At 40.9% G+C, this 24,084-nt stretch overlaps 1 protein-coding gene across 6 annotated transcripts in view; it reads right to left on the bottom strand.

Annotated features, from left to right (window-relative positions):
- Positions 1 to 24,084, bottom strand: part of lekr1 (leucine, glutamate and lysine rich 1) — a 69,791-nt gene that overhangs the window by 2,942 nt on the left and 42,765 nt on the right. For 2 of the 6 annotated variants that reach the window (XM_046388605.1, XM_046388606.1), the window contains 6 exons: positions 23,498 to 23,579; positions 16,847 to 16,912; positions 15,375 to 15,578; positions 8,034 to 8,109; positions 4,788 to 4,952; positions 3,412 to 3,579 (listed from right to left, as the gene is read on the bottom strand). In XM_046388605.1, coding sequence (XP_046244561.1) covers positions 3,412 to 3,579; positions 4,788 to 4,952; positions 8,034 to 8,109; positions 15,375 to 15,578; positions 16,847 to 16,912; positions 23,498 to 23,579 — 761 coding nt within the window. Of the gene's footprint in view, positions 1 to 3,411; positions 3,580 to 4,184; positions 4,271 to 4,787; positions 4,953 to 7,368; positions 7,458 to 8,033; positions 8,110 to 15,374; positions 15,579 to 16,846; positions 16,913 to 23,497; positions 23,580 to 24,084 lie in introns of those variants that run through there. The other 4 variants (XM_046388611.1, XM_046388607.1, XM_046388609.1 and 1 more) reach the window with 4 other exon arrangements.

Below are 24,084 nucleotides of genomic sequence, written 5' to 3'. Positions count from 1 at the left end.
ATGTGACAGTGACAGTGGGATGATGTGTAGCAGTTTCCAAAACAAGACATTTAAATTAAAGTTTATACAAGTCCCCTTCATTAAGTCAACCTAAACTGCCAAACAGAGATATTACAACACAGCAAAACACAGTGGTTTTAGACTCAGATGATCAAGCATAGTATGAGACATGATCATTGGTGAGCTTTAAATATTCTGACTAGTCAGACTGTACATTCAACACTCACCAGCCCCTCACATTCACCGGCACTTCGGTCCTGGTCTGATATGTGACACTGTGTGAGGAGCTCCGTGTTGCCATCATGCAGAATGATTATAGGTTAAGGGATCATCCAAAACATATGTTGTGCGAGTGGGAGTTGTGCTAGTGTGTGTTTCTGAAAGTGAAAAACAGGATATACCTCTATACTTCCAGTTGGTAAAACACTGTCTGTCTGTCAGTGTGGTCACAAATAGCTCTACTGTACTGTACTATACTGAACACATTTGGACATAGGGCCACAGAGATCTCTTTGGCCCTATGTCCAAATGTGTTCAGTGAGGGAAATCCCCAATGAGGGAGGGCTCACAGTAAATGTTTGTATACTCTCTCTTTTTACGCTCATATGTTGTGTGTGGTTTTCCTTGTATGTGTCTGTAATTGTCAACATATGTGTGTGTTAATAGGTGCCTATATGCAACTATATCCATGTTCTGTGTGCAGTGTGTCAAGTCTTATGACATTGTACTCAATTATTGTGAGAGTGCGTGTGACAGTTTGCACACATGTGTTTGGACACTTCTCTTCTGTGTGTGTATACAAGACTTGGAGTGCGTCTCCTTCCTGTCCATTTATATGCAGGCATGTGTTAGATCCTGTGTGTGTGTGTGTGTGTGTGAGTGATGTCGTGCATGCCAGTCTAGCTGTATAGAGAGACAGCCATCATTAGGGGCTCCTAAGAGCAGGATTACAGGGCTGGTAGATGGAAGTCACACGCAGGCCCACAGAGACTCTGCTTTTAATCTGACACTGTAAACCACCTTCCACGGTCAAAACACACACACACACACACACACTATATACACATGTAAAAAACACAATCAAAGACCCTCGGCAGCATATACTGCATTTAGGTTTGCATTATGAGGGACTAGAACACCAAATGCAGATAAAACACATAGTGCACAGAAACACTTTTATTTTTGACCTTGCGTGTGTTGTGTGCTCTGTGTGTTATGTGACCTCAGTGCTTTTACTGCAAGGTTAAAGGTCAGGCGTCTTTTACCCCAGACACAGTGACCTTTTCCTCTTGTCCTGGTCCATCTGTAACAAAGCCAGAAAGGGAGGAGAGGGGAGGGGGAGGGAGCCAAGATGATAACTTACATTGTTGTCAATAAAGCCACTGGTATACTGGATACCTTGATCAGTTTTTGTGACAATGACCTGATTTTTTTTACTCAATCCTAAATTGACTCTAAGGTTGATTATTATGTTGTTATTTTGAAAACTGTGTGAAAGGCCACTCACATGCTTCAACACTTAATGCATAAAAATGACATTGCTGCAGCATCTTGGCAACAGAACACTATCACAAGGTCAAGATCAAAACCTGATTAAAACCAGCACATGCACACACGCACACCAATGCAAACACTGATAGATCAATAAAACTTTTATGAAGAAAAGGTTGATAGAGGCTTTGGTTTGTATTAGATAAGACCTGCAAGTGATCATTAGAGAACAACTGAACTACAGAAGGGCTAGGAACACAAAGAAAGAACAGTCATCTCAAGTGGTTGTACTGATTGATCTGCTTTAAACTACAGGCACAGCATAGAAAAAAATGGCCTCTTTAAATTAGATAAGAAAGAATAGAAGGAAAAGGTTGTTGGGGGGAAGGAGCTGCTGCGCCAAAGGTCCATGAATGACATAAAGGAGCATGTCATCTGTGAAATTGGCATCAGGGCATCTTGAACTGGCTGAACCCATCCAGACAGGCACTCTGAGAGCAAGATTGTTAAACAGACAGTAGGTGGACAAAAAAGGGATGACTGTCGGCGGGCTGGCGGACCGCAGTACACAGCTAAGTTGGATGAGAGTCAGGAGGAGGAGAAGGAGAAGGAAAAGGAAGTGATGGAGGAGTGATTAGAGGAGGTTAGGAGGCTCTGACCCGGCTTAGTGATCTATAGACAAAGACTGGATACCCACCTATCACTTTAGTTGAAAGTTTCCTGTAATATTTATTGACTTGCTTGGTAAGGAATTACCATTTCCCCCCATAGAACTTAAAAGAAGAGACCCTCTGTTTACAGCCTTCGTGAATTTTCTGTAGTTGTTACTGTGGTGGCACACAGTGGAGAGTATTGTAACACTTGTGCAGTATATAAACAACTATCAACTGTGAGGGATGAAATGCAACACTTCAGTGGGATCTTTGCCTCATTTACAGTTCCACTGTAATTATATACATATTGTACAGAAGTTTTGTGGTTCTTGCCCAAATGAATATGGTGTTGGACTGAGTTGCATTTAGGATTTTAAGCTTTGTTTGTGTACTGCACAAATCAGCCTTATGATATAAGATTTAGCAGTGCTAAAGCTGCAATAAGTTCTATTTTTGCATTAATAGATAAAATGGCTGTGTGTAATGTTAAACCTGCCCTTCTCCTCATTTGCGTTGTAGCATCTTTTAGCTCATTGTTTTGGTTTTAAAACTTTAAAACTTTAAAACAGTTTAGTTTCACCCTCGTCGTTGTCATCGGCCATCTTTGCACCAGATAAAGTTAGCAACTGGCTGGCAAACATAGTGGAGCATGTAGTAGCTGAAGAGCCAGATGCTTCCAGATGTTGGAGACCAAAAACAGAGCAATACTCGACCTGCAGTCATCGGGTGGACACACGAGAACAAATGCTAATGTTGCTCTGTATGTGTAAAAAGGCAACTGTTTACTGGCACATTTGGCCTATAACAGGTATACAGTGTGTGTGTATACACGCACTCAGTTGACTTCCTTCATTCAGGTTCTTCACATGTGGGCCACATCTCATTTCCCCTGATGTACTGCCTACCTCTTTTCACTTTTTGTTTCTCAATTTAATTCAGCTCCACCAGGATGGTGCTGGCACAGAAATCCATGACTGCACACTCTGCTGCCAATGCAAATATGAACTCTGGTCTATCTCTCTCTCACTCTGTCACCATTCAGGCTCTCTCACTCACTTTCTTTAGCTCTGACCACACTCACACAGACACACGCTTACTAAATTTAATCCAGAAACCCCACCAGTAAAGTATATAAAACAAATGAAAATCTCTCTTTGTTTTTACATGCACGCTGGCAACTTTTCTTCCTTTCTTAGTCTGGTGAGGACAACTGATTGCCACACAATAGAGAAACACTAGAGACATGCACATACACTCATACACAAACCTCTTCTTGTAGATGAGCGTTCCTCTCAGTCATCAGCTGTAGTTCAGCTTTAGCTTGGCTCAGCTGCAGTGCCTCTTGCTGCTCCTGGTGTACTTCCTCCTCTCTCATCCTCCTCTCCTCCAGCAGCTCATCCTGCAGTCCTTGTAACTCCTGCTCTCTCTCTCGCAGCTGCAGAAGAATAATAAATACGGACAGATTTGTGAATATTTACATTTACGTTTATTTATGACTGTTAAACTGTTGATTTGTTCTGACAAAAAAAAAAACTGTTATACAGATAGGAAGACGACTTTAGATTTGGTCTTTGCTTACTCATTTATGAATTTCATTCATCACATTATCGCATGATATCTCAAATACAGCAAGAAATTACACTCTTCATCAGTCTGACTTTACACTGACTCACCCAAATGCGTTGCAAAGATTAGAGGGAAGTCACGATGACACGAATGTTAGTGGGCTATTGCGTCATTTTGGAGGAAAGATGTTTTCTGTTACCTCGTCTAGACTTTGCACAGGAAGTGGGTAGGAGGGGAAGTTACAGTGCCAGACACAGTGGGAGCCAATGGGGCTGAGTTGGAATTCTCAAATTGACTGAACTATGAAAATTCATAAACTTTGACTGTCACATCAGTAGTCTTAAGCCTATTGAAACTTTCTTTTGTTTTGGTCGTTACTCTTACTGTAGGAGACTATACTCCATCTGAACATATTGTTCAGGCTGTGGGTAACAGTCCATTCACCTAATGTGTCATTGTTTTCTGTTGTCTCACCCTCACTGTGTGAATTTAAAGTGTCTTTCTTCCTTCTTCATGCCATCAGCGCACACAGAGACTAACCACAGTGTCATCCACACCATCTGCATGAATGTGTGGAGTTCAGTAGTGTGAAAATTGTGTGTTCATAAAGCCATGTAAGGGAAACATAAGCAGGGATACAGACAGTAATGTTGACTGGCCAGACAAACAACACACGCAGCATCAAAGCGGGAGCTCCTGATCTTACATTCCTGGAAGGCAGAAATTAACAGACAGATAGTGGATGTAGAGTTTCAGTGAAGAAAGTGAAGCAGAAGAATGAATGATAAGGCAGATGCTCTGTGATATTCTCTGAAACCAGTGAATGGGCTTTCTTCATGCCATCTCATCTGATTTTTTTCTTAAAATGTGGTGAATGAATGAGAGAGAGAGAGAGAGAGAGAGAGAGAAGAGCACAGAAAAGGGGAGAAAAAGAAGGATTGCTGAAGGAAAACAATTAGAGAAACAACGAAAAGCCATTACAAATGTATTTCATTGATATATGACATGGTAAAGTTGTGCTATCCTTGCTGGCAAGTTTAATTTTTATTTTCCTTATCAACATCGACAGGTACTCACCTTCTGCTGGAGTTTCGTGCTGTCTCGCTGGTACTGTAGAAGCAGCAGTTGGTTCTTCTCCCTTTCAATTGTCAGCTCTAAATCTGTCTCCCTGCGAAGCTCCTCCATCTGCTCCCTCAGATGCAATGCATTCTGGGTTCTCTGCTCTTCCAGGGCAGAAGCCAGCTACAAAATTAAAGACAAAGGATCAATTTACATACCAGTTTAAGTATCAGTGTTGATCTTCACAGACAGTAATGGTAACCAGTAAATTGTATCACAACATAACATTATAAATTAAGCATATTGGTGCTACAGACATGCCTGCAGATGTCAGGGGAACATGGTTGTTTGGTACTGACCACAGTATGAAATATATCATTAAACATATTTTAAAATGAATTGCAAAATGAAAATGAAATGCAAAAATGACCATTCACACTAAAATCCTGACTCATATTGCAATTAGACATTAGAGTATATAGAGTGCATGAGGAAAACTCCACATAGAAGACCAGTCTATCCCACATCCTGAAGCCTGTCTCTAATTCAGGCCTACAAGAGACTGTGAAGTGTTGATTTTTTCATGATATAAACAGGAAAGAGGAAGGTCACACAAAAATTGGTCACAGAGTTTAACATGAAACACTGAGGCAGACATAAGGAGACAGCAGTGGTGTGTCAAATTGCTGGGTACAAAACACTCATACAACCTGAAAAGACCTCTAATGAAAACCATTGAAAGGTTCTGTAGCTGCCAGGGAAGGTTTTTTTTAAAATATTTGGCATTGGTCTATAACCTTTTAAAACACGCCAGTGCTTCCGTAAACATATTTAATCTCAATATACTGCATCCTACCCACAGTCCCTAACCTCTAAAAGACACTTTTGACAAAGTGTTATTGTTCAATGTTGGGTTATATGTCTTACTGCTCTAAATAGAAAAAATGTCTTAGTCCTTTTCAGAATATATGAGGAGGACTTTGGCTATTAAAAGCTTTGTCACAGTGAGTGACAGACATTGCCATCATACTCTGGCAGTCAAAACTTGAATTGTCAGGGACATAAAATGCCAGCTTTGGTTAGGTTGCATGTGACATATTTTTATTCAGGCTTGGCCAAGGCTACATTGTTTTCTAGAAGATCAGACAAACCAAGCAACACTGCCATGAGCTGGGATCATTGTGGCTGAGTGTGTGTGTGTGTGTGTGTGTGTGCCATTTATGTGTGAAAAAAGAGAAATAGGGGTTGTGGGTGCCAAAAAAAAAGAAAGAAAAAGATGGACTAGCGTGCGAAAATGTGTATATTTGGGCCTGTGTGTGCGTGTGTTATGCTTGCGGTTTGACAGACTGTATGAGAGACTAGGATTGCGTGTGTTGGATCAAATGAAAAAACACCACTTCCTCTTTGCTGGGTGAATGTACGTGTGAAGAGCACGGAAGGTTTATGTGTGTGTATCCTTTTGTGTGAAAAAGTGTGTGTGTGTGTGTGTACACAGCTGCTGTTTGTATTCAAAAAGTGCACAAGAGTGACCACTTCCTTTGGCCCAAGTCAAGTCAGGAAGCTCATGATGAACAATAACCTGTATGGACATGTGTTGTTGAGCTGTCCTAGTGTATTCATCAGTCTCTACATGTGCAGTATACATTTTAGTGTGTTCAGCTGTCATATGCAATGTACTGCATGTGACACGTTTATATCTACAGTGTGTTTGTCACTTTTTGGGATGTATCTTTTAACACTGTGACCAAACATCCTTGATGACACATTGGGCTTCTGTGATGCAATTTGTCGGGTTAAATGTGTTTTCACAGCAGGATTGGGTCAGTGGTTAAGATCGAGCAGGATCAAGTGAAACACGGTGCCCAAACAGAACTGAAGTTGAAAGTATTTTCAGTCTTGATATGAGAGAATGACAAACTGGAGTGATAGTTTCACTGCAGATTCCTGACATTGCAGTGAGCAATTATAATTACAATAATAATAAACCCCAATAAATTATTCAAGGTACAAAAACTGAATATAATAAACTGAAAAAACAAAGCTGCAGTGTAAGGATGAGCATGAATGAATGAACAGATGAATGAGATGTCTAGTAATTCTGGCTGACTGCATGCAAAGCCCAAACCTTGTGAAAATCAATATGGTTACTTGAACCTGTGAAAATATTTGTAACTCCCTATTTTCAATATTTTACCATTTTTTTTAAATGAAAGAGTGTCATGATTGGACAAGTTTACAAGCAATTTTCCCTTTAATGCAAACACAAGATGGTCATTTTGCTAAGCAACATCTGACAGCTAAAGAAATTGACCTCAACCCTGAAATTTGTATCAAGGTCTTAAATCTTAAAACCGGTAATAAGTTTAATTAATAAAAAAAAAGTTACAAAACAAAATAGGAGCCAAAAGTGATTTCATGCATGAAAGTTCCTTTTTGCTATGATGTTCAACTAAGCCTCAGAGACTCTTGCTGCCAGACAGTGCAAGAGACACTACAACACTGTTGGACTAATAAAAGACAGACTGGCTTTGTGAGTGTGTGTTTAGTTTATCTGGTGTCAAACAGACTGGTGGTCTTGGAGCCTCATAATCTTATCCACATTGTGTGTGTCAGGATCCTCCCTGTCGAACTCCTCTGAACTGTGACAATGGTTTGGATGTTGTCCTAACGTCCATTTACTCCGACACACTGGAACAGAAAGTCTGCCAGTCATAAACTGATATACCAACAACCTCTGAGGTTGTGATAATGTATGTAATGTAATGTTTTTATTTCTTCATCATATATAACTGGAACATAACATCTATAGATCAAATACATCACCAGTACCGAGATAAACCAAGAAATTAGATTACACATATGAAACTTTAAGGATGTCTGGGTCTATTTGCACCCAATCCAAATCCAAGCCCTTAGTGATAGCTTCTAACAGTGGGCCACTGTTTATTTCTATAGGTGTAAGTATTTATACTTGTACTTATAAAAATAAATTGATGGACAGCTACTTACAATGCTGTATGGTTCTACTGTTTTGGAGAAGAATGGGACATTTTTGACAAACAGAGGGTCGAAATGGATGCAGGATTTCTATAGCTGATACCATCCATAAAATAAAATATCTGGATCAGGACAAATACTGTCTGGACCACTGGCTTAAGGGTGTACCTACTCAAAGTGTTTCTTATTGTTGCTATTGTTATTGTTTGTTATTGTTGTTATTACTGTCGTAATAGGGTTATTGTTTGTTTTGGTTAAAAAAAATACCTTTGAGGACATTTGCTGTCTGCCATATTCTTCCATCTTGGTCAAGGCTTTGCCATGGGACTCTATCAACATCTCCCTGTAAACACACACACAAGGAAAACAGCAACTGTATGAATACTCATTGAGTCTATCGACACAAATCAGACAATACCAAGCATCCACAATGTAATGAGAGAATAAATGTAGCATCAGCTCAACAGCGACATCTGAAACCTTGTTCGAATAACCTCGGCTTGCAAATAAGTGTGTGTGTGAGTGCCTTAAGATTCGCATATGAGGCCAAATGTTCAAGACTGCATTAACCATTTTTACAGGGCAGCACTTTCTGCAGCTGAATAGATAAGTAAGTAAGCCAACATCACATCTCTGTCTGTCACGATCCAAAAAGCTCTGATAATATTTACACATGCTTCTTTTTTGATGATACTCTCAGCATGTCAGGTTACATAAAGAATATATAATAAGAACACTCCCAAAGGTCTCTGGGGAGAGAAAGAAAGAAAGAAGGAAGGAAAGTAAGAAGGAAAGAGTGTGATGGAGATGCGTTAGCCAAAAAGTTTGAATTTCTGGGATTTGTTGATATTCTGTCCAAATATAATATATCATCTCAGCAGCTGGTCCAGCTGATAAGATGTGGAGCAGCATAAATCTTAATCCAGCCAAAGACAAGTTGAGGAACTGACAGTTTATTACAAGTGTTTACACAGTTAGAGCTGGGGGAAAAGGCACTTTGAGAGAGCGCTCAAGAATGTGAGCAGCAACAACGAATCTATTCGAAGCACTAATCGCCCTATTAAAGAAAGATGTGAAATATATGAAACAGAAATCAGAGATAGCTGTAAACACATATGAACACTGAATCTTAGCAAGAGGTGTTGACATACACACACACAACAGCACGCAAACATTTCAGAGCACAAAGCACAAATAGCTCTATGTGAAACAGCCACTGCCTTATATCACTCTGTCTGTGTACGTGGGCCCCTCTGTGTAGGAAAAGCATGTGAGCTGATCTGTGTGTGTGTGTGTGTGTGTGTGTGTGTGTGTGTGTACAAATGTGCACACTTGACTCTGTGTATATCTGATTGTTGAGTAGATGATATACAGTATAATAAAGAGCTACATTCCATCTCTTCCTAGTCAGGGCAGACACAATATTATTCACTCCACTGGTTCTGGCTAATCACATCAGCCTACTCACCACACACACAAACACACACACACACACACAGAGCGAGAGGGAGGGAGAGCGAGAAGCACAAAAATAGATGCAGACAGACAGCCATGCATGAATGCTCCCCAGGAGTTGCAAGTTTGATGCTACGATCTGACTCCTAAAGCTCATTTAAATGTGTCCCAGACTTGTTAAAAGATGGGATTCAGAGAAGAGATGCAAGCTTAAAAAAGGTCTTTGCTGTTCAACAAGAATTATGAAACTATCCGCCAGTTCTGCAGTTAAGTCTCAGCTGGAGAAAAAAAAATCCCTGGAAGTGAGGATTTGACAGTTTTATGGACCTGAAGCCTTTTTAATATGTAACAAACTGCTGATGCACACAGTGTTTGTGTGTATGTGAGTGTGTTTGAGTGCTTGTGTGTTCGCACCCCACTGTCAAGATGTAATTCCAGCTTTCCGAAAAAAAGTAGACCCCTGCAAAGGTACTGTACAAGAAGTTTTGAACTTTGAGACCGCATGTGTGTGCATGTGCGTGCATGTGTGTGCATGTGTGCGACCCCCCGGGGAGCGTGAGCGTGCAAATTCAGCCCTCAGAAGGAGGTCTGGGGGGATTACAGGGAGGAATGATGGGAAAATCTGGGAGCACTCTCTCATTCACTCACACGCCAGGCTGCTTTTAAGGACAGGCGAGTGTGTATGTGTGCAGTGTGTGTGTATGTGTGTGTGTGTGTGTGTGTGTGTGTGAGCGGGTGCTACCTCATCAAAAGGCACAGAACATTTTTTCACTTTATGCTGATACAATCTTTGTGTGCACACGCAGACAAAGAAGGCTGACTCGACTCCAAATGATATCCGATTTTTACGGCAAAGCTCAAGGACAATTTAAAATGGTTTTTATTGTGTACGAATCAACAATGTAGATCAACAGCTAACAGGCATCTCCGCTGACATCACCTCATACATCCTCTATGCGATTTTCAGGGACATAACTCCCCACCTGGAAAGATGATTAACATTTCAAAGTCAAGAATCCTCTCACACCACTCACCCATGCTTTCAAAGCAGGAACGGGCTGCCTTGTAAAAAATTGGACATATGAATTTACAGCAATGGCAATTTATGAGTAGTGGATAAAAAGAACTGTGAGCAACAATAAAAAGACTCAGACAAGGATGATATAATACTTTCCACTCTGGGAAGCTGGAGAAAATATAGAACCAAAAGAGAGGGAAAAAAAAGAGCTGTAAGAGAGCAGCAAACATCACAGAAGGAAGTATCTTATAGATGTGTTGTTGACGTTAATCTTTTAAAGGCTTTTATTGACCTAATTGTGTAAAGCCTAAAGCATTAAACCACATCTCTGTAGCAAGAGACAGAAGGGAGTTTTTGGGATCATAAATTCTGTCACGAAAACATTCCTCCGCTGCTTGAAACCACTTGAAACAAGTCCTCTCACATTTAACAGATGGATGAGGAACTGCGCAGATACTCCTGACCTCTCTTGACTTCTAAATCTTTTACTCTCTCCACTTTCTGCCACTTTCGCTCTTTTTGCACATCTCCCTCATCTTTTCCTCTCTCGCGCTGTCTCTCTGTTTTTAACTTTGCGTCAGTTATACCAAATCAAGGGCAAGCTGTCATGTTTCGTGTGTGTGTGTGTGTGTGTGTGTGTGTGTGTGTGGATCGTGTGCGGCCCCTGTGACCCAGGCTGTGTGCATGCAAGAGCCAGACAGTGTGTGAAGTAACCGCTGCAACCACAGTCATGGTCTCCATCCCTCCCTCCTCAAACCCTGCCACCCACCCTCTTAATCTCCTCTCCTCCCTCCTTCCTTCCTTCCTTCCCTCCCCGTGTCTCTCTCTCTCTCTCTCCTCCATCCCTCTATTCCTTTCTTGATCCCTCACTTTATTCCATCCCACACTCTCACCACCCCTAAATTCTACCACCTCGTTCACAGGAAACCATTGTCTGCTGGTTTCTAAGCTTGTCTTTTCACTGTCATGTCACAATTGCAGGTCCAAGTCAATCTATAGACAAGAGGGGAAATTACCCCCTGTAACTGAGTAACCTTTTCCACAAGTGCAAGTAATTTGGCTTGAATTACGGTAAGTTTGTTTTGACATTGGTATCATAAAACTGGCTATCAGTTTTGGAGTACAGATTTGCTGGCCATTTATAGTGCTCAATAAATTGTATCAAGTCAATTTAAAATCAAGTCAAGTTAAATACATGTTTTATTTTGGCTTTTATTTTAAAAAGATTAAATTTAAGATGTAAAAGTACATTTAAATTTAAAATTATCTCCTCTCCTTGAATCACCAAAAAAAAAAAAAAAAAAAACCTCCTTCATACACATTCTAACTGAGCTACTTTGAACTGGTAACATCAGAAAATTTGAACTGCAAGTCATGATAGAGTATATGAAGCGGGAATAAAGCTATGGTTTCTCTTTCCACAGCCTCCTATTGGAGATCAACAGTTTTAAAGGCCATATTAATCCTGAAAAGGGCTGATTAAAGAAGTGACACATCCACAGTAATTAGTTTAGTATATTTAACTCTACAAAAGAATTTAAGAGAGTTTCAATGATATTGCAAAAACAGATCCTATGGGTGGAAAGATGATGCTCATTTCTGGTTAGATCACGCAACAGAGGGGTTGGAACAGGGTGATACGCAGTGACTGAGTAGCACACAGGGTGGAGTGTGTGTGAATGAGATAACAGGGGTAACAAAGGGACAAAGATGGAATTAGATTAACACAGGAGGCTTGGTAAGGCACAAGAGGAGTGGTGAGGCATCAACTGTAAAGTGTAGTGTGTGAGTGTGTAAGAAGGACTGATGTATGAGCAAGGCAATGGCATGTCCTTTTAAATGGGCCAGTGGAGGTCAATGGAAGTGCTCAATTCTCTTGTTTGTACCGAAGGCTAAAAAAATGTGCTGGAGTGTGTGTGTATGTGTATGTGTCTAAACTGAATACATGTATGTGTGTAGGCTTGCATTTGGGACATAAAGTGAGTGAGCACAGTCAAGTCAGTAATCCAACCTTTTCCTCTCTGACCCTTGCATCTGAAGAAAGGATACACACACATACACACTCAAGTTGACTAGACCTCAACAACTAAATCTAGTTCAGCTGAGGACGCCGTAGAGATATTGGCTGGTGTGTCTCTGTATGTCCCGCAGAGCCATTGATTGAGCCATTCATTTAAATAATGAGATCAACTGGAAAAACTATTTCAGCCTAGAAGGGCAGGCTTTCAAGTTCAAGTCTACCACTGAGCTTTAGCGTTCGAATATTTCGGTTATTGTTATAGTTCAGAAACTGGTTGGGAACCACCTGCCTCATAAAAATCAGTCAGAACTAATACTATTAACTCCACCTAACTACAGCAAAAAATGATATTGTTTTTGTTCTTGCTCAAAAGAATAACTAAATCAAAGAACATTTTTCTCAAATGACTTGTAAGCCGTACCTATAATAAGACTTTGATCTCATTATGCAATGCTCGCTGCTGTTTTCCCAGGACAGAAAGGACAGAGAGCGGTGAGTTTGACAGTATGAGGCAATAAAAGAACTTCTAGTGGCTTAGATGATATACCATATACACAAATATATAAATTTGTCATCTATTTGGCACTCCTGCACCATAGTACAGGGCCCTCAATTTATCACTTGGACAGAGAGCTACAGAGTAAACAACTACTCAAGAATATGTGGCTTTCCATGCATGTTTATGCTTCTACCTTCTATGATTCATTTCTCATATTTGTTTCACAGTGTCACGGTTTTTCATATAACATATTATGGGGTGTTCAGGCCATCCCTTCTCAGAGAAACAGAAAATAACAGTTAGATGCAAATAAATGATGAGGCACACAAACATGATCATCCTTGTTGTGCTATGAAGAATGTTTCCAAGATTCAATTTGTTTAACAGATTCACTTCCTGTCGTCTTCTGAGTGGGGAACACAATTCATCATGATGGTAACAGAACAAATAGCAAGTCACTTTCAAATATAACAAATAATGCTAAGCCTTATGAGCAAAGTTCACATTCTATAATCACATCCATGTGACACATAAAATAAAACAAACACACTGAAAACAAAAATAGTAGATATAATGTATTTCAGTTTGTGTAAGTCAGGAGTCTTTGTTGGTTTATTTATTGATTACTGTAGATATGCTAGAGATGGGGTTGTGTTAACTGCAGTGGTGAATACATATATATTGTAACTGTATCTCAGATGGATTTATGGTCCTTTTGGCGGTAGCGGGTCCTTGGACCATAATGCTGTTGCAGAGGAAATCAGTAAACTGTTTTCACAGAAAGTTCTGGAAGGGTACAGCTTGATTAGAGTATCCTGGGGTCACAATAAGATGACCTCATCATCCCTGTCTTGTATCTCTCTGATCATTGGAGGCTCTTGGTCTGACAGTTTGAGCTGAACATGCAGCCCTGGTAAAGAGAGATCTGAAGGGTCCTAGGGTAATTTCATTGGAAGTTCAATATATATATATATTTACCTTCAGCTCATCAAACAAACATCCCTTCCAAAAAAATGTTGGTAGATTTTAAAAGCATTTATTTCCATCATTATGGTAGAGCTTGGTTAATAGACACTGTTGGTATATTTCTGATCTATACAAAAGATGAAAAACATTGGCCAACAGGTTAAACCTCTGAAAACTGTAGTTTCATCAAGCTAAATATGATTTTCCTCTGCTCTTGAAAATGAATAAACCAATGCAGATAATGGAGAATAAGGCAATGGAGACAGAATGTTGTTTTGATAGCAATAGTGACGGCATTATCCCATCTTAACGGATAAATATAGCACTATGGAACACCCTGTGGGTTGAGTTCTGTCAAACAAAATCCACAAACAGTGCAATCAGGGACATATAGTAAAACAAAATCAACTACATTAAGTATTGACATGGATAAACACCCATAAATGCAAGGTTATTGAGCGACATGCTGGGCAGAGTGAGTCAGTCATACAGTGAGAGGTAACACCTTATGTAAGAGACTGGGCACAGCTCCCAGCACTATTAGATCTATCCACTCTGCTCTCATAGAATGATGTAGGTCCTTGGTTGGTGCATTGACAAGAACACAGGAACCCTGCTTGTGCTTACCACATGTTCTCTCAGACACAAAAGGATTGTAAATATTTAACATTTAAACAAAGCAGTCCCAGCCAGGGATTTGGACAGCCACCAGTCTGTGGTTGTGGTGTCACTGTTAAGAAAAGCAAAGCACAGCCACGCACTGAAGCTGGCTCCCTGTAAGCTTAAATTAGTCTGCACTTCAAGCCAAAACAGCCATTTCTGACATTGTGGTTCAATATCTGACAATATCTTTCCAATATGTGATGGCTTTCTCATGAGCAGCACTCCACCTCACCAAAGTCAACTCAACACTTCAGAACAGAAACTTTGACAAGCGTATTTGTGACTGAATCACTCCTGCTGTCACTCTTATTGTAACTATTTTACAAATTGTTGGTATAAGTAGTGGTTTCCAAAATTGTTGTACCATTCCTCCAAAGCCCTTGGTTTCAAATTTTAGGTTTTTCTAAGATGAAGAGGTGCGGTGGTGGTGGAACAGAATGAAGTTCTGTACAGATTTGACCCCAGAAATTCAGCACATCATTTTTAAAGTAGTAATTCCTTAAATCTCAATGCAGAGTTGCAGTGAAGAAACAGATGAGGCGGATGCATGCTTTCTTGATGGTCAGATAGCTTTTCTTGTTGCTAAAGTAATTGCAAATTGCAGCTGCCATTAGCCAGTTAGCTTAGCTGACTCGGCCTGAAATGGGAGCTCTGAGCACTAGGAAAGCATTCATCTTCAACGTTATACCTGTCTTCCCCCCTCTGAATCAAAGCAAAAGATCCTGATAGAAATGTTTTTAAAACAAAACGATGCCCACTTAAAACCTGTGAAATCTCAGAGACATCGCTAATCTGAAATAACCAAATCTGAGTCTGTCAACATGGTAAGAAGCTGATTGAGAAAATATAAAAACCTATTTTCTCAGTTTCTCAGGGACTTTAAGAAGCATCAGTTCCCAAGCAAGCCTATAACCTGAATTAGATGAATAAAAGATTTGTGAATAGAAAAAGATGTAAACAGAGCACAGAAGATATTACACTTATGACCTCTCTCTCCTCAGATCTCTCGTTTCCTGCTGGACATTCTCCAGAGCTTCCCTCAGCCGTGTTACTTCCTCTTCAGCTGCGTAACACTTCCTGTTAATTTGTTCCTCTCTCTGCCGCCATGACGACAGCTGCTCTTGTAGGGTGTCACACCTTTGTTGGCATGATAACCACCTCTCATGTTTTTCCTCCAAGGCTCCTTTTAACCTGCTGAAAAGATGCAGAATATGAATGTGTGCACAAACACATACAGTTATTGTCTACACTGTAATATTCTAGGAGGAAATATCTTTTATCCGCATGTATATAGGGCACATGTATGAATACTTTGAACAACCAAACACAACTACCTCTAGGGCACACAATAACCCAGTACTGGCAGGCCAACAGGTGAGTGCAAGTGTCAGAGCAAATCTGTTATATAAGAGACAAGCCATTTACTCTTCAATCTCATCAGGCTCCTTAAATTCAAGTGGCTGACACACACAAACGCGACAAAACTGGGCCAGCCCGAAACTCAAAACTCGAACACCCAATTTGTTTGTCTTTTTCCTAAAACAGACAGGCAAGATTTTTCATACAGATCAAGTAGCAGATCACCGAGTTACTCATTTTTCTGCAGAAACCAAAGCTTCTTAAACAGATAAATATCATCTTCATGGTCTCCAGTGTTGGCTATTTTGGTGAATTGGAGGGGAGGGTGCTCGCTCCCCCCCACAGTGAAGTGCTATCATATGTTGAGCTGTATAGGAGCCAGAGGGTGAGATCAGAGACTGCTGTGTGGGAAGGGAAATAAATCGACAGTGTAATTGAACACACCAGGCTGCCAGTGGCTTAGAAAAAGAATACCAGCAGATACCATGTGAAAAAACTCACACCCCACATACATCTAACGCTGGCACGGAAAGATGAGAAGCTCTGTGTGTATATGTTAGTCTGAGGGTGTACACATGTGGGTTGGGTGTGTAAGCACGTGTCTGCCTCTGTATCAATGTGATACACTTCAGAGTAAGTGCACATCTGCATATTTACAGTACGTGCGTGCCTCTGTGCACAGATGCGCGTGTGTGTGTGTGCATGGAGGCACGCACATACCGTAGATATGCGTGCCTCTGTGCACAGATGTGTATATATGTGTGTGTGTGAGAAATATGACCCCATGCCAACTAAGGAGTGCTTACATCTGTTGCACCAGCCTCACACGAGACTCTCTGCTGTGTCAGTGGCACTTTATAGAGCCTAAGATCTCCTCAATTGGACCAAGAGCAGATCTCAGCTGACATTAATATCCCCACCTCTCTCTGGGAGAAAGGAGGTAGAGAAGAGAAATGACGCACAGGAAGAGCATGATTTGGAGGAAAATGAGTGGGATGAGTACAGGGATTGTGGGAAAGTTAGAGAAAGGATGGGATGGAAATTTATCACGAGACAAAATAAAAAGTGAGAGGCGAAAGAAAGAAGAGACACTGATATACCTGAGTAGTTCTTCTGTGTGCTCTTTCTGTTGGAACAGCTGCTCCTCTCTCTGTCTCATCTGCTCCCTGGAGGCACAAAGTGCATGGCAAGGTCACTCAAATTTCACCACTTGTTGGGTCAGAAAATTACATACTTTCCTCTTTCCCTCAAATGTAATTCACATTAATTGTACCTTCATACAGACAGAGGGAAACATAATCTACCAGAGTGTGTTTTTACAATTTCAAGTGTCATTGAAAACTTGAGCAAGATACCAAATCAAAATAACAGCTCTTCTGTGTACTCCTACGCTTGAATTTCCCTGTGTAAGAAGACAAGAAGCTTAACAATGAATTCTCCCTCTGGGATCAGCAAAAGTTCAACAAAGCTTCCTCCATATCATGACTCATTTGATTGGAAAAAATATTAGCCATCATTTTAAGACTGAACAATTTTCCAAATCAATTTTATTTAGTTGCTAAAGTCAAAGTAAATAAGCTATGTGCAGCATGTGTTTTGTGGCTGTGTTATGAAATCACCTCTTCCATGTGCAGCTGCTGCCTCCCTCTTGAGAAAGTAAATTGGAAATCAGTTTAATTCTAATTCTGCGTGCCATGGCAGTATGTGGTGTTCCCGCCTCCTGTGCACACACACCCACACACAATCACACACACACACAGACTTTACCCCAACCCTCCTAACCCTGTCGGCTTCTCAGCCTAATCCCTTCTCTGGCGGCATGATCAGTTAATGTGTTTGTTTGTGTGTGTGTGTGTGTGTGTGTGTGTGAGAGAGAGAGAGAGAGAGAGAGAGAGAGTGCATAGCTGGCTGTCTAGCCCTGTGACCTTGCAGCCACACGCAATGAGGATACAGAGTAAGAGGGCTTGCACGTCTGAGCTCACAGTCAGACAGCCTGTTTTCATTGCCCATCCACAACCGTGTGGAATTACTGGTACATTTTACTAACTGGGATCCACATAAACAACCAGAGCAGCTCATCACCCTATTAACAATTTAGCATATCTGCATTATAACAGATTGTAGGCTGGTTGTCTTTTGTTGTATTAGCACTAGTACAGCATTTATAGCGTATAGCCAAGGTTAGTTACAGACAGAAGCACAGACAGAGGCACAGGCACAGATACACACACACACAAAATCAGAGTAATACACTCACAGCTGTTTGGCACCAGTTATCAGCCTCCCTCTCTTTGTACCTCTCATCACACATCTCCATCCCATTTCCTCTCTATTGCTCTTTTTTTAACCCTCTTTTCCTCCCTGTGCTGTCACAGCTACTGGTGATTTAGAGCAGGCCCCCGAGTGCTCCCACATTCTTCCTATTTAGCTGCAGCATAATGTCTCTCATCTTTCTCTGCCTCAGTCCTACTTTGTGTCTTCAAGGTCAGAGAAGACATGATATTTGACTCCCATCTGCTCTTTCCACTATTCTTTATTCCTTGTTCCTGACGATTTTCCAGAGGTGAAAAGTGAGTTGAGAGCAAATGAATCAGAGTAAATCAGACAGTGGTGATTTTGTGAATTACTGAAGGGTGCAGGGTTCAAAGTAACATCAAATTCACAGGGCAGAGCATTTGGAGTATTTTTGTGATATACACGGTGAGATTTCGAAGAATCTGTTATCATACAATATCATTGGGCCTGTTTGTGCCAGCTTGCAGCCGCAGCATGGGGGCACCTGAGGGCATTCAGCATAAATAGGAAGGAGATGTTTGGTCTTGGTCTTGGTTTGTCTTTCCACAATCACCTCTGCCTTGGCCAAAATAAAATGAAAAAGTGAAAATATTCCAACACTACACTGGTTTTATCCACTGATAATTCCTGATTTTCTCTTGCTTCTCTGCACCTTCACTTCTCTCCTGTTGCTGCCTGCAGTTTGTTCTTGTCCCAGGTGTCATAGTCTTCGTCAAAGCTTCTGTAAATCTCCTCTGAACTGTATCCCCTGTTGCCAAGCTGGCCTCAGCCAGTGACTCCCAACGAGATCTGGTTTTAGCTTCACAACTAACTGAGCCAACTGTAACCATACCTACAGCCAACAATAACTACAGCAAACAGGATACTAAGCAGCAGTTGGCACCTACTCTGGTGATAAGCTGCCCCATATACTTCCTGGGCTACCTTCGAATTCTGGCCATATTTTAAAAGTCACCTCTTTAAATTATTTACATAAATTATGTAAGTAACATACTTATTTCAACCTAAGCTACCATCTTTCCCTTAACTTTACCAAGTAGGTATGGTGCCTAATCCTAACCAAAGTGCTACCGGTTCACAAAATTAACCTCATTATGACAACGCTCCTGCACACCTATCCTTCGTACTCTCCAACGTGACCTATGTCATTTTGGGAGTGACTGGTAGTTGACCTATTCAATCATTTAGGTATGAGGATGTGCTACCAATTACACACTGCAGATGAAAAACATACTTGCTGCCTTCAGCTGACTGCAAAGCCAGTTAATCACCTGTTGTGGATGACAGATGCAGATAGGAATCAAACATTAATTCAGCGTAATTAGATGTGTCAGCTTATGAATGCATCATGAAAGCGAAACAGACAAGAAAAACATGAGGGTGCACCTCCACAAATTAAAGTGAACCAAACTGCAAAGTTAGCTGTGGATCCAGTCAGAACAGATGGGTGGCAGACAGCGAACAAATATGGTCAATCTTGACACTGAAAATGTAATGTACCAGTGATGCCCTGCTGAGCCTCTCCTCCCACTACACTGTGTAGCAAGAAGCCAAAATATAAAAAGCCACATAAGACAGAAAAACCTCTGCACATTTCAGGAAAATACCATTTTTGTGTAACGTGCTCACATGATAACACAACCGAGAGAGAAGGAGAGGAGGAGAAACATTTTTTAAAAAAATCTGAGATAGAGGAAAGAAAAAAGACAGAAGGGCTGTGCTTTGTTTATCTGAGATAAACAGAGCACTGAGGTCAGGGAAGAAGACAGTGTGCGTGTGTGCGTGTGTGTGTGTGTGTCAGCCAAATGGCAGGACAAGATTGTGTACGGGAAATGAGGTCCTTGGATACACCCTGAGATCAATAGTTATTTTACTGTCAGCAGTCACATCAGCACGCACACAGGCTCTAATGTGTACACGCATACACACAGAGCAGTCGCCGTGCATCAGCCTTATGAAAACAAGCTGTATCACATCAATCACACCAATCCTTTGCTCTTTCTCTCTTGACCTTCACTCATTCCATCATCCACTCTTTCATCTCTCCTCCCTTGCTCAGCGCATCCATCCTGTCTTTCATCTATCTCCCTCTTCCCTCTAATCCATCCTTTCAACCTGGCCTGCGTCTGTGTCGGATGATCCATGTGTTCATCCTCTGATGAAAGGATGAGCTCAACATCTCCTGCCAATCAGAATGCAGCAGGAAGCTTCACAACACGTTCGACATACATGTCATCCAGATGTTAGAGGAAGGGGTTTGCGATGCTCTGCCATTCTTTGACAAAAACTGACAAAGTACTCTCAGACCAAGTGCATATTGTAACTGCCCATTACTCCTATTGACTTATTCAGTGACCAAGCTGTAAGTCATATAACAATGGTCATAATCACATTATACAGGCATCAAAAACAGCACTGCCATGCATATTTTGTGAATCCAGGAACATTCCGGGGTCAAGATAAACAAACCAAAAGATTTTTGTGTGTAAGTCTGTGCATGTGTGTGTGTGTGTAAATAGTCATGACAAACCAAGCTGCCCTTGAGTGTCTCTGTGGCATGCTGATCAGATTGCATACTAGGTTCAGAAGGATTCCACAGCCGCCCACTGTCCTTAGGCTGCCCCTGAAATATGTGTGTATGTTCGTTTCCAAGGCAAAGGGGCTGGCGCCACAGAAAAGCAACAGGTGCATAACACTGATGTTTGATGAAGGCAGGGGTCATAGGTTGGGAAGTTGTCATGGCAACACCTCTCGCACACAAACAAACTGGTACTTTTTGTTCTTGGATCTTGAACGAGAATCAAAGGGTTGGGAAAACTCTGGAGCTGATATGGTACGCAGTGAGATGGAAAGGATACAGAGCACACCCACACACATGCACACACACATGCAGTGGCTGTGGAAAAGGGTGTTTGAACAAGCAACCAATCAGAATCAACTGGACAGTGAAAAGAGGGTTAGTCAATCAACCCAGACGTCCCATCTGGACTTTTCAGTCTAGACCTCGTCAGACTGCCTGACACACATGGCACAGAAAGAAAAAATCATTGTGTTTATTGCACTCTGTTAGTGGTGGAATGTAAGTAGCGTAATTAAATTCAGATTTGAGGTGCTTACTTTACTTTAATATTTTCATTTCATTTTGTAAAGTATTCTTAGGATATGTTACAGATTAAACTACCCAGTAATATATAAATTGCTAAGACTAGCTTCACCTTTACACAGCAAAAAGTAAAATGTTCATTTCAAATGCATGGGTCTGCTTCAAATGTCAAATAAAATATATAACACTGTCACACCAGGGTCCGTTGTTCTGCATGTTTATATATAAGACACTGCTGTGTAGACATCAGTGCTGCTCAGACAGATGTGAGCCCTTCTTTTCCCACAATCCCTTACACATACACACATACACACTCCTTATCATGCAATAATGTCTCAGACTTGAGCACACACCCACCTCCTCTTCTGTACATACACATCGACATGCATTAGAGCCATAAGACTGATTTCCCCTAAAGCATATGTCCATATGTCTGGGTGGGTCGCGTGCGACTGTAAACATCCCCTCCATCCCCCGTGTCTCTACCCTGATCCCTGTATTTGGTGGGTGTGCACTTTTGACATGCACAAATGCACTCACACACACACATACACAAGGTTGACACAGTGGCATACACAATTTGTGCGGCAGCTATTTTTCTGATAGTAACAGAGGGATACTAGATAGTGATTAATAAAGCAAAAGCATTCGTGATAAAAAGGGAAATGTGAGGGGACACAGGTATAAGAAAGTCTTATGGGTGAGAGGGAGGGAAAATGAGGGCTGGATGTTCATGAATAAATTAATGTTTCATCTGATGCCTGCTGGGTCAAACAATCAACCACCACTTTTTGTGGCTGTACACCATTTGTGTATTAGTGCCTCACTGAAACAGGATATTCTTTGCAACACTCAAAAAAAGATCAGATCAGATCAGATCTCAACCAAGAAATCAAGATTATATCACAGACAAACATACAAAAATGCTTTTAATGTGTAGCTAAACAGTGAAGAGACAGACACACAATGCCCTTCTACACAGACACATAGATATGCTGCAAAAAGTCCACAAACTGAACTCCAGCACACATACTCCATCTTTTCCTTTAACAGAAGGCATCAGCACTCTAAAACTGATTTTAAAGAGAGAGAGGGAGAAAAATCAGTAGTTTCTAAAGATTACAAAGTGACTAAGATGTTTGGGAGTGAGAAAAAGAGACTGATGAGGAGGTTTTAGACTGTGAAGGAGGAAACATTAGTGAACAAATGAGTGCTTCATTTGCAGTCTGCCAGGTCAAGTAGTCCTTTAATTTTGTGATTATCAGATAAAAGCAACATTTAGAATTTACTCCCTTTGTGTGTAGGGGGAGCCTGTGTTTTTGTCAATCTTTGTGTGTGTTTCTGTGCGTGTTTGTCAATTTGTGTCTGTGTGTGCACTTTTGAAGTAGCTGACTCTTCAAATGTTACAAATGACCTCACAAAGCTGGCTCACAGTGACCAGCCAAAGTCTTTTTGTGCTTCTGTTGCTGGTGATGGCAGTAAACAGTGAATCATTACAGAGAAGACTGTGTACTTTGTGCATGGAGTAAATGGTTAAGAAGTACAATGGCTTTTAGTTTGTTTTCTCCAATTTTTTTTCTCCTATTTTTATATATTTTTTTAATTTTGATTTTACATGTTTGAAACTCAGACAGAATCCAACATGCTGTCATTTAAAAAATATACAAGACTGATGTGCTGATATATTGACAATTTATGCAAAAAATCATGCTTATACATATAATAGCTATTGAGATATTTCATTCTGGACCAAAGTGGTGGACCAAACAACCTTGTCACTTTAGCTGATTAGCAAGACTGTAAAATATGCTTTGTGCAAATGAACATGACATGACTAACCCCATTCACAACACCTGTGGCTGTAACACATGAACAGTTAGGGGTTTGAAGATGCATTTGTACAGTATGTGTTGAAGGTATGTGTGAGTGTATATTTGTGTCTGCAGGATGTGGAATGAAGGGGGTAGGAACAAGAAAAAAAATCTTAAAGGATAAGAAAAATGTTTGAACGGACAGAACTTCATCATCAGCATATTTACAAAAGCCACAGGGACAGATTTTTTCTGAAGTTTTGAACCCCTGACTAGATGTCTGTGTAAAAGTATACCAGTCAAATCTTCTGTTGTTGCAGCTTAGCAGGCTGGGTATATGGAACGTGAGCATTTCCTGGTTTGGGTAGGACCAGTGGGGCTGTGCAGAAGGTTTTGATTGGTTGCAGAAAATCATACATAAAGACAAGCCCTGCTGTGACCTGTTCTTCACCCAACATATTCCACATACCAAGATCCACCTGCGTCCCCATATGTGCATGTGTGTGTGTGTATGTGTTTCACCACATACTGTAAACACTTACATCAGCTGCTGCATTAGATGCTCTTTTTCTTCTTTCATTTTCTGAAAACCCACTGTGGAATTCTTCAGCTCTTCTCTCATCACTGTTCAAATACACACACACAGACATGAATTTACTTGACATGACAAAGATGCTGTAAAATCTTTCAAAAGCTTGCCTGCATATACCACTGGCTCAAAGCCAGGCTTGTCACCAGAGGCTGTTACACTGCATGATTCACAAAAAGAGAGAGACAAAGAGGAGAAAAGAGACAGACAGGTACATCAGACAGAGGTATCTATCACATTGTTACTTCACACCTGACCAAAGGTGGATACCCTACACCGAATGAAACTCTAAATCTACAAGAGTGATAAGACTGGAAGGGGAAACAAAACAAGAGGCGGGGGAGGAGGAGGAACACAGAAGAAAAAAGAAGTTTCAGACAGAAACATGTGAGTACCTAAAGGCGACGAGGAAGAGTGACAAAAACTGTTGGGTTGAAAAGAAAACCAAGGTAGAAAATTGAGACTTGAGGAAGTGGTTGAACATTAGAAAGAGAGGAAAAATGTGTTGAGAATGGGAAGTACAGGGGAACAACGCAGTCT

This window comes from Scatophagus argus, chromosome 5 (assembly GCF_020382885.2).
Source record: "Scatophagus argus isolate fScaArg1 chromosome 5, fScaArg1.pri, whole genome shotgun sequence".
Taxonomy (NCBI): Eukaryota; Metazoa; Chordata; class Actinopteri; family Scatophagidae; genus Scatophagus; species Scatophagus argus.
The sequence above is the reverse complement of the archived record's forward strand: the minus strand, read 5'-3'. Positions and strand labels throughout refer to the sequence as shown.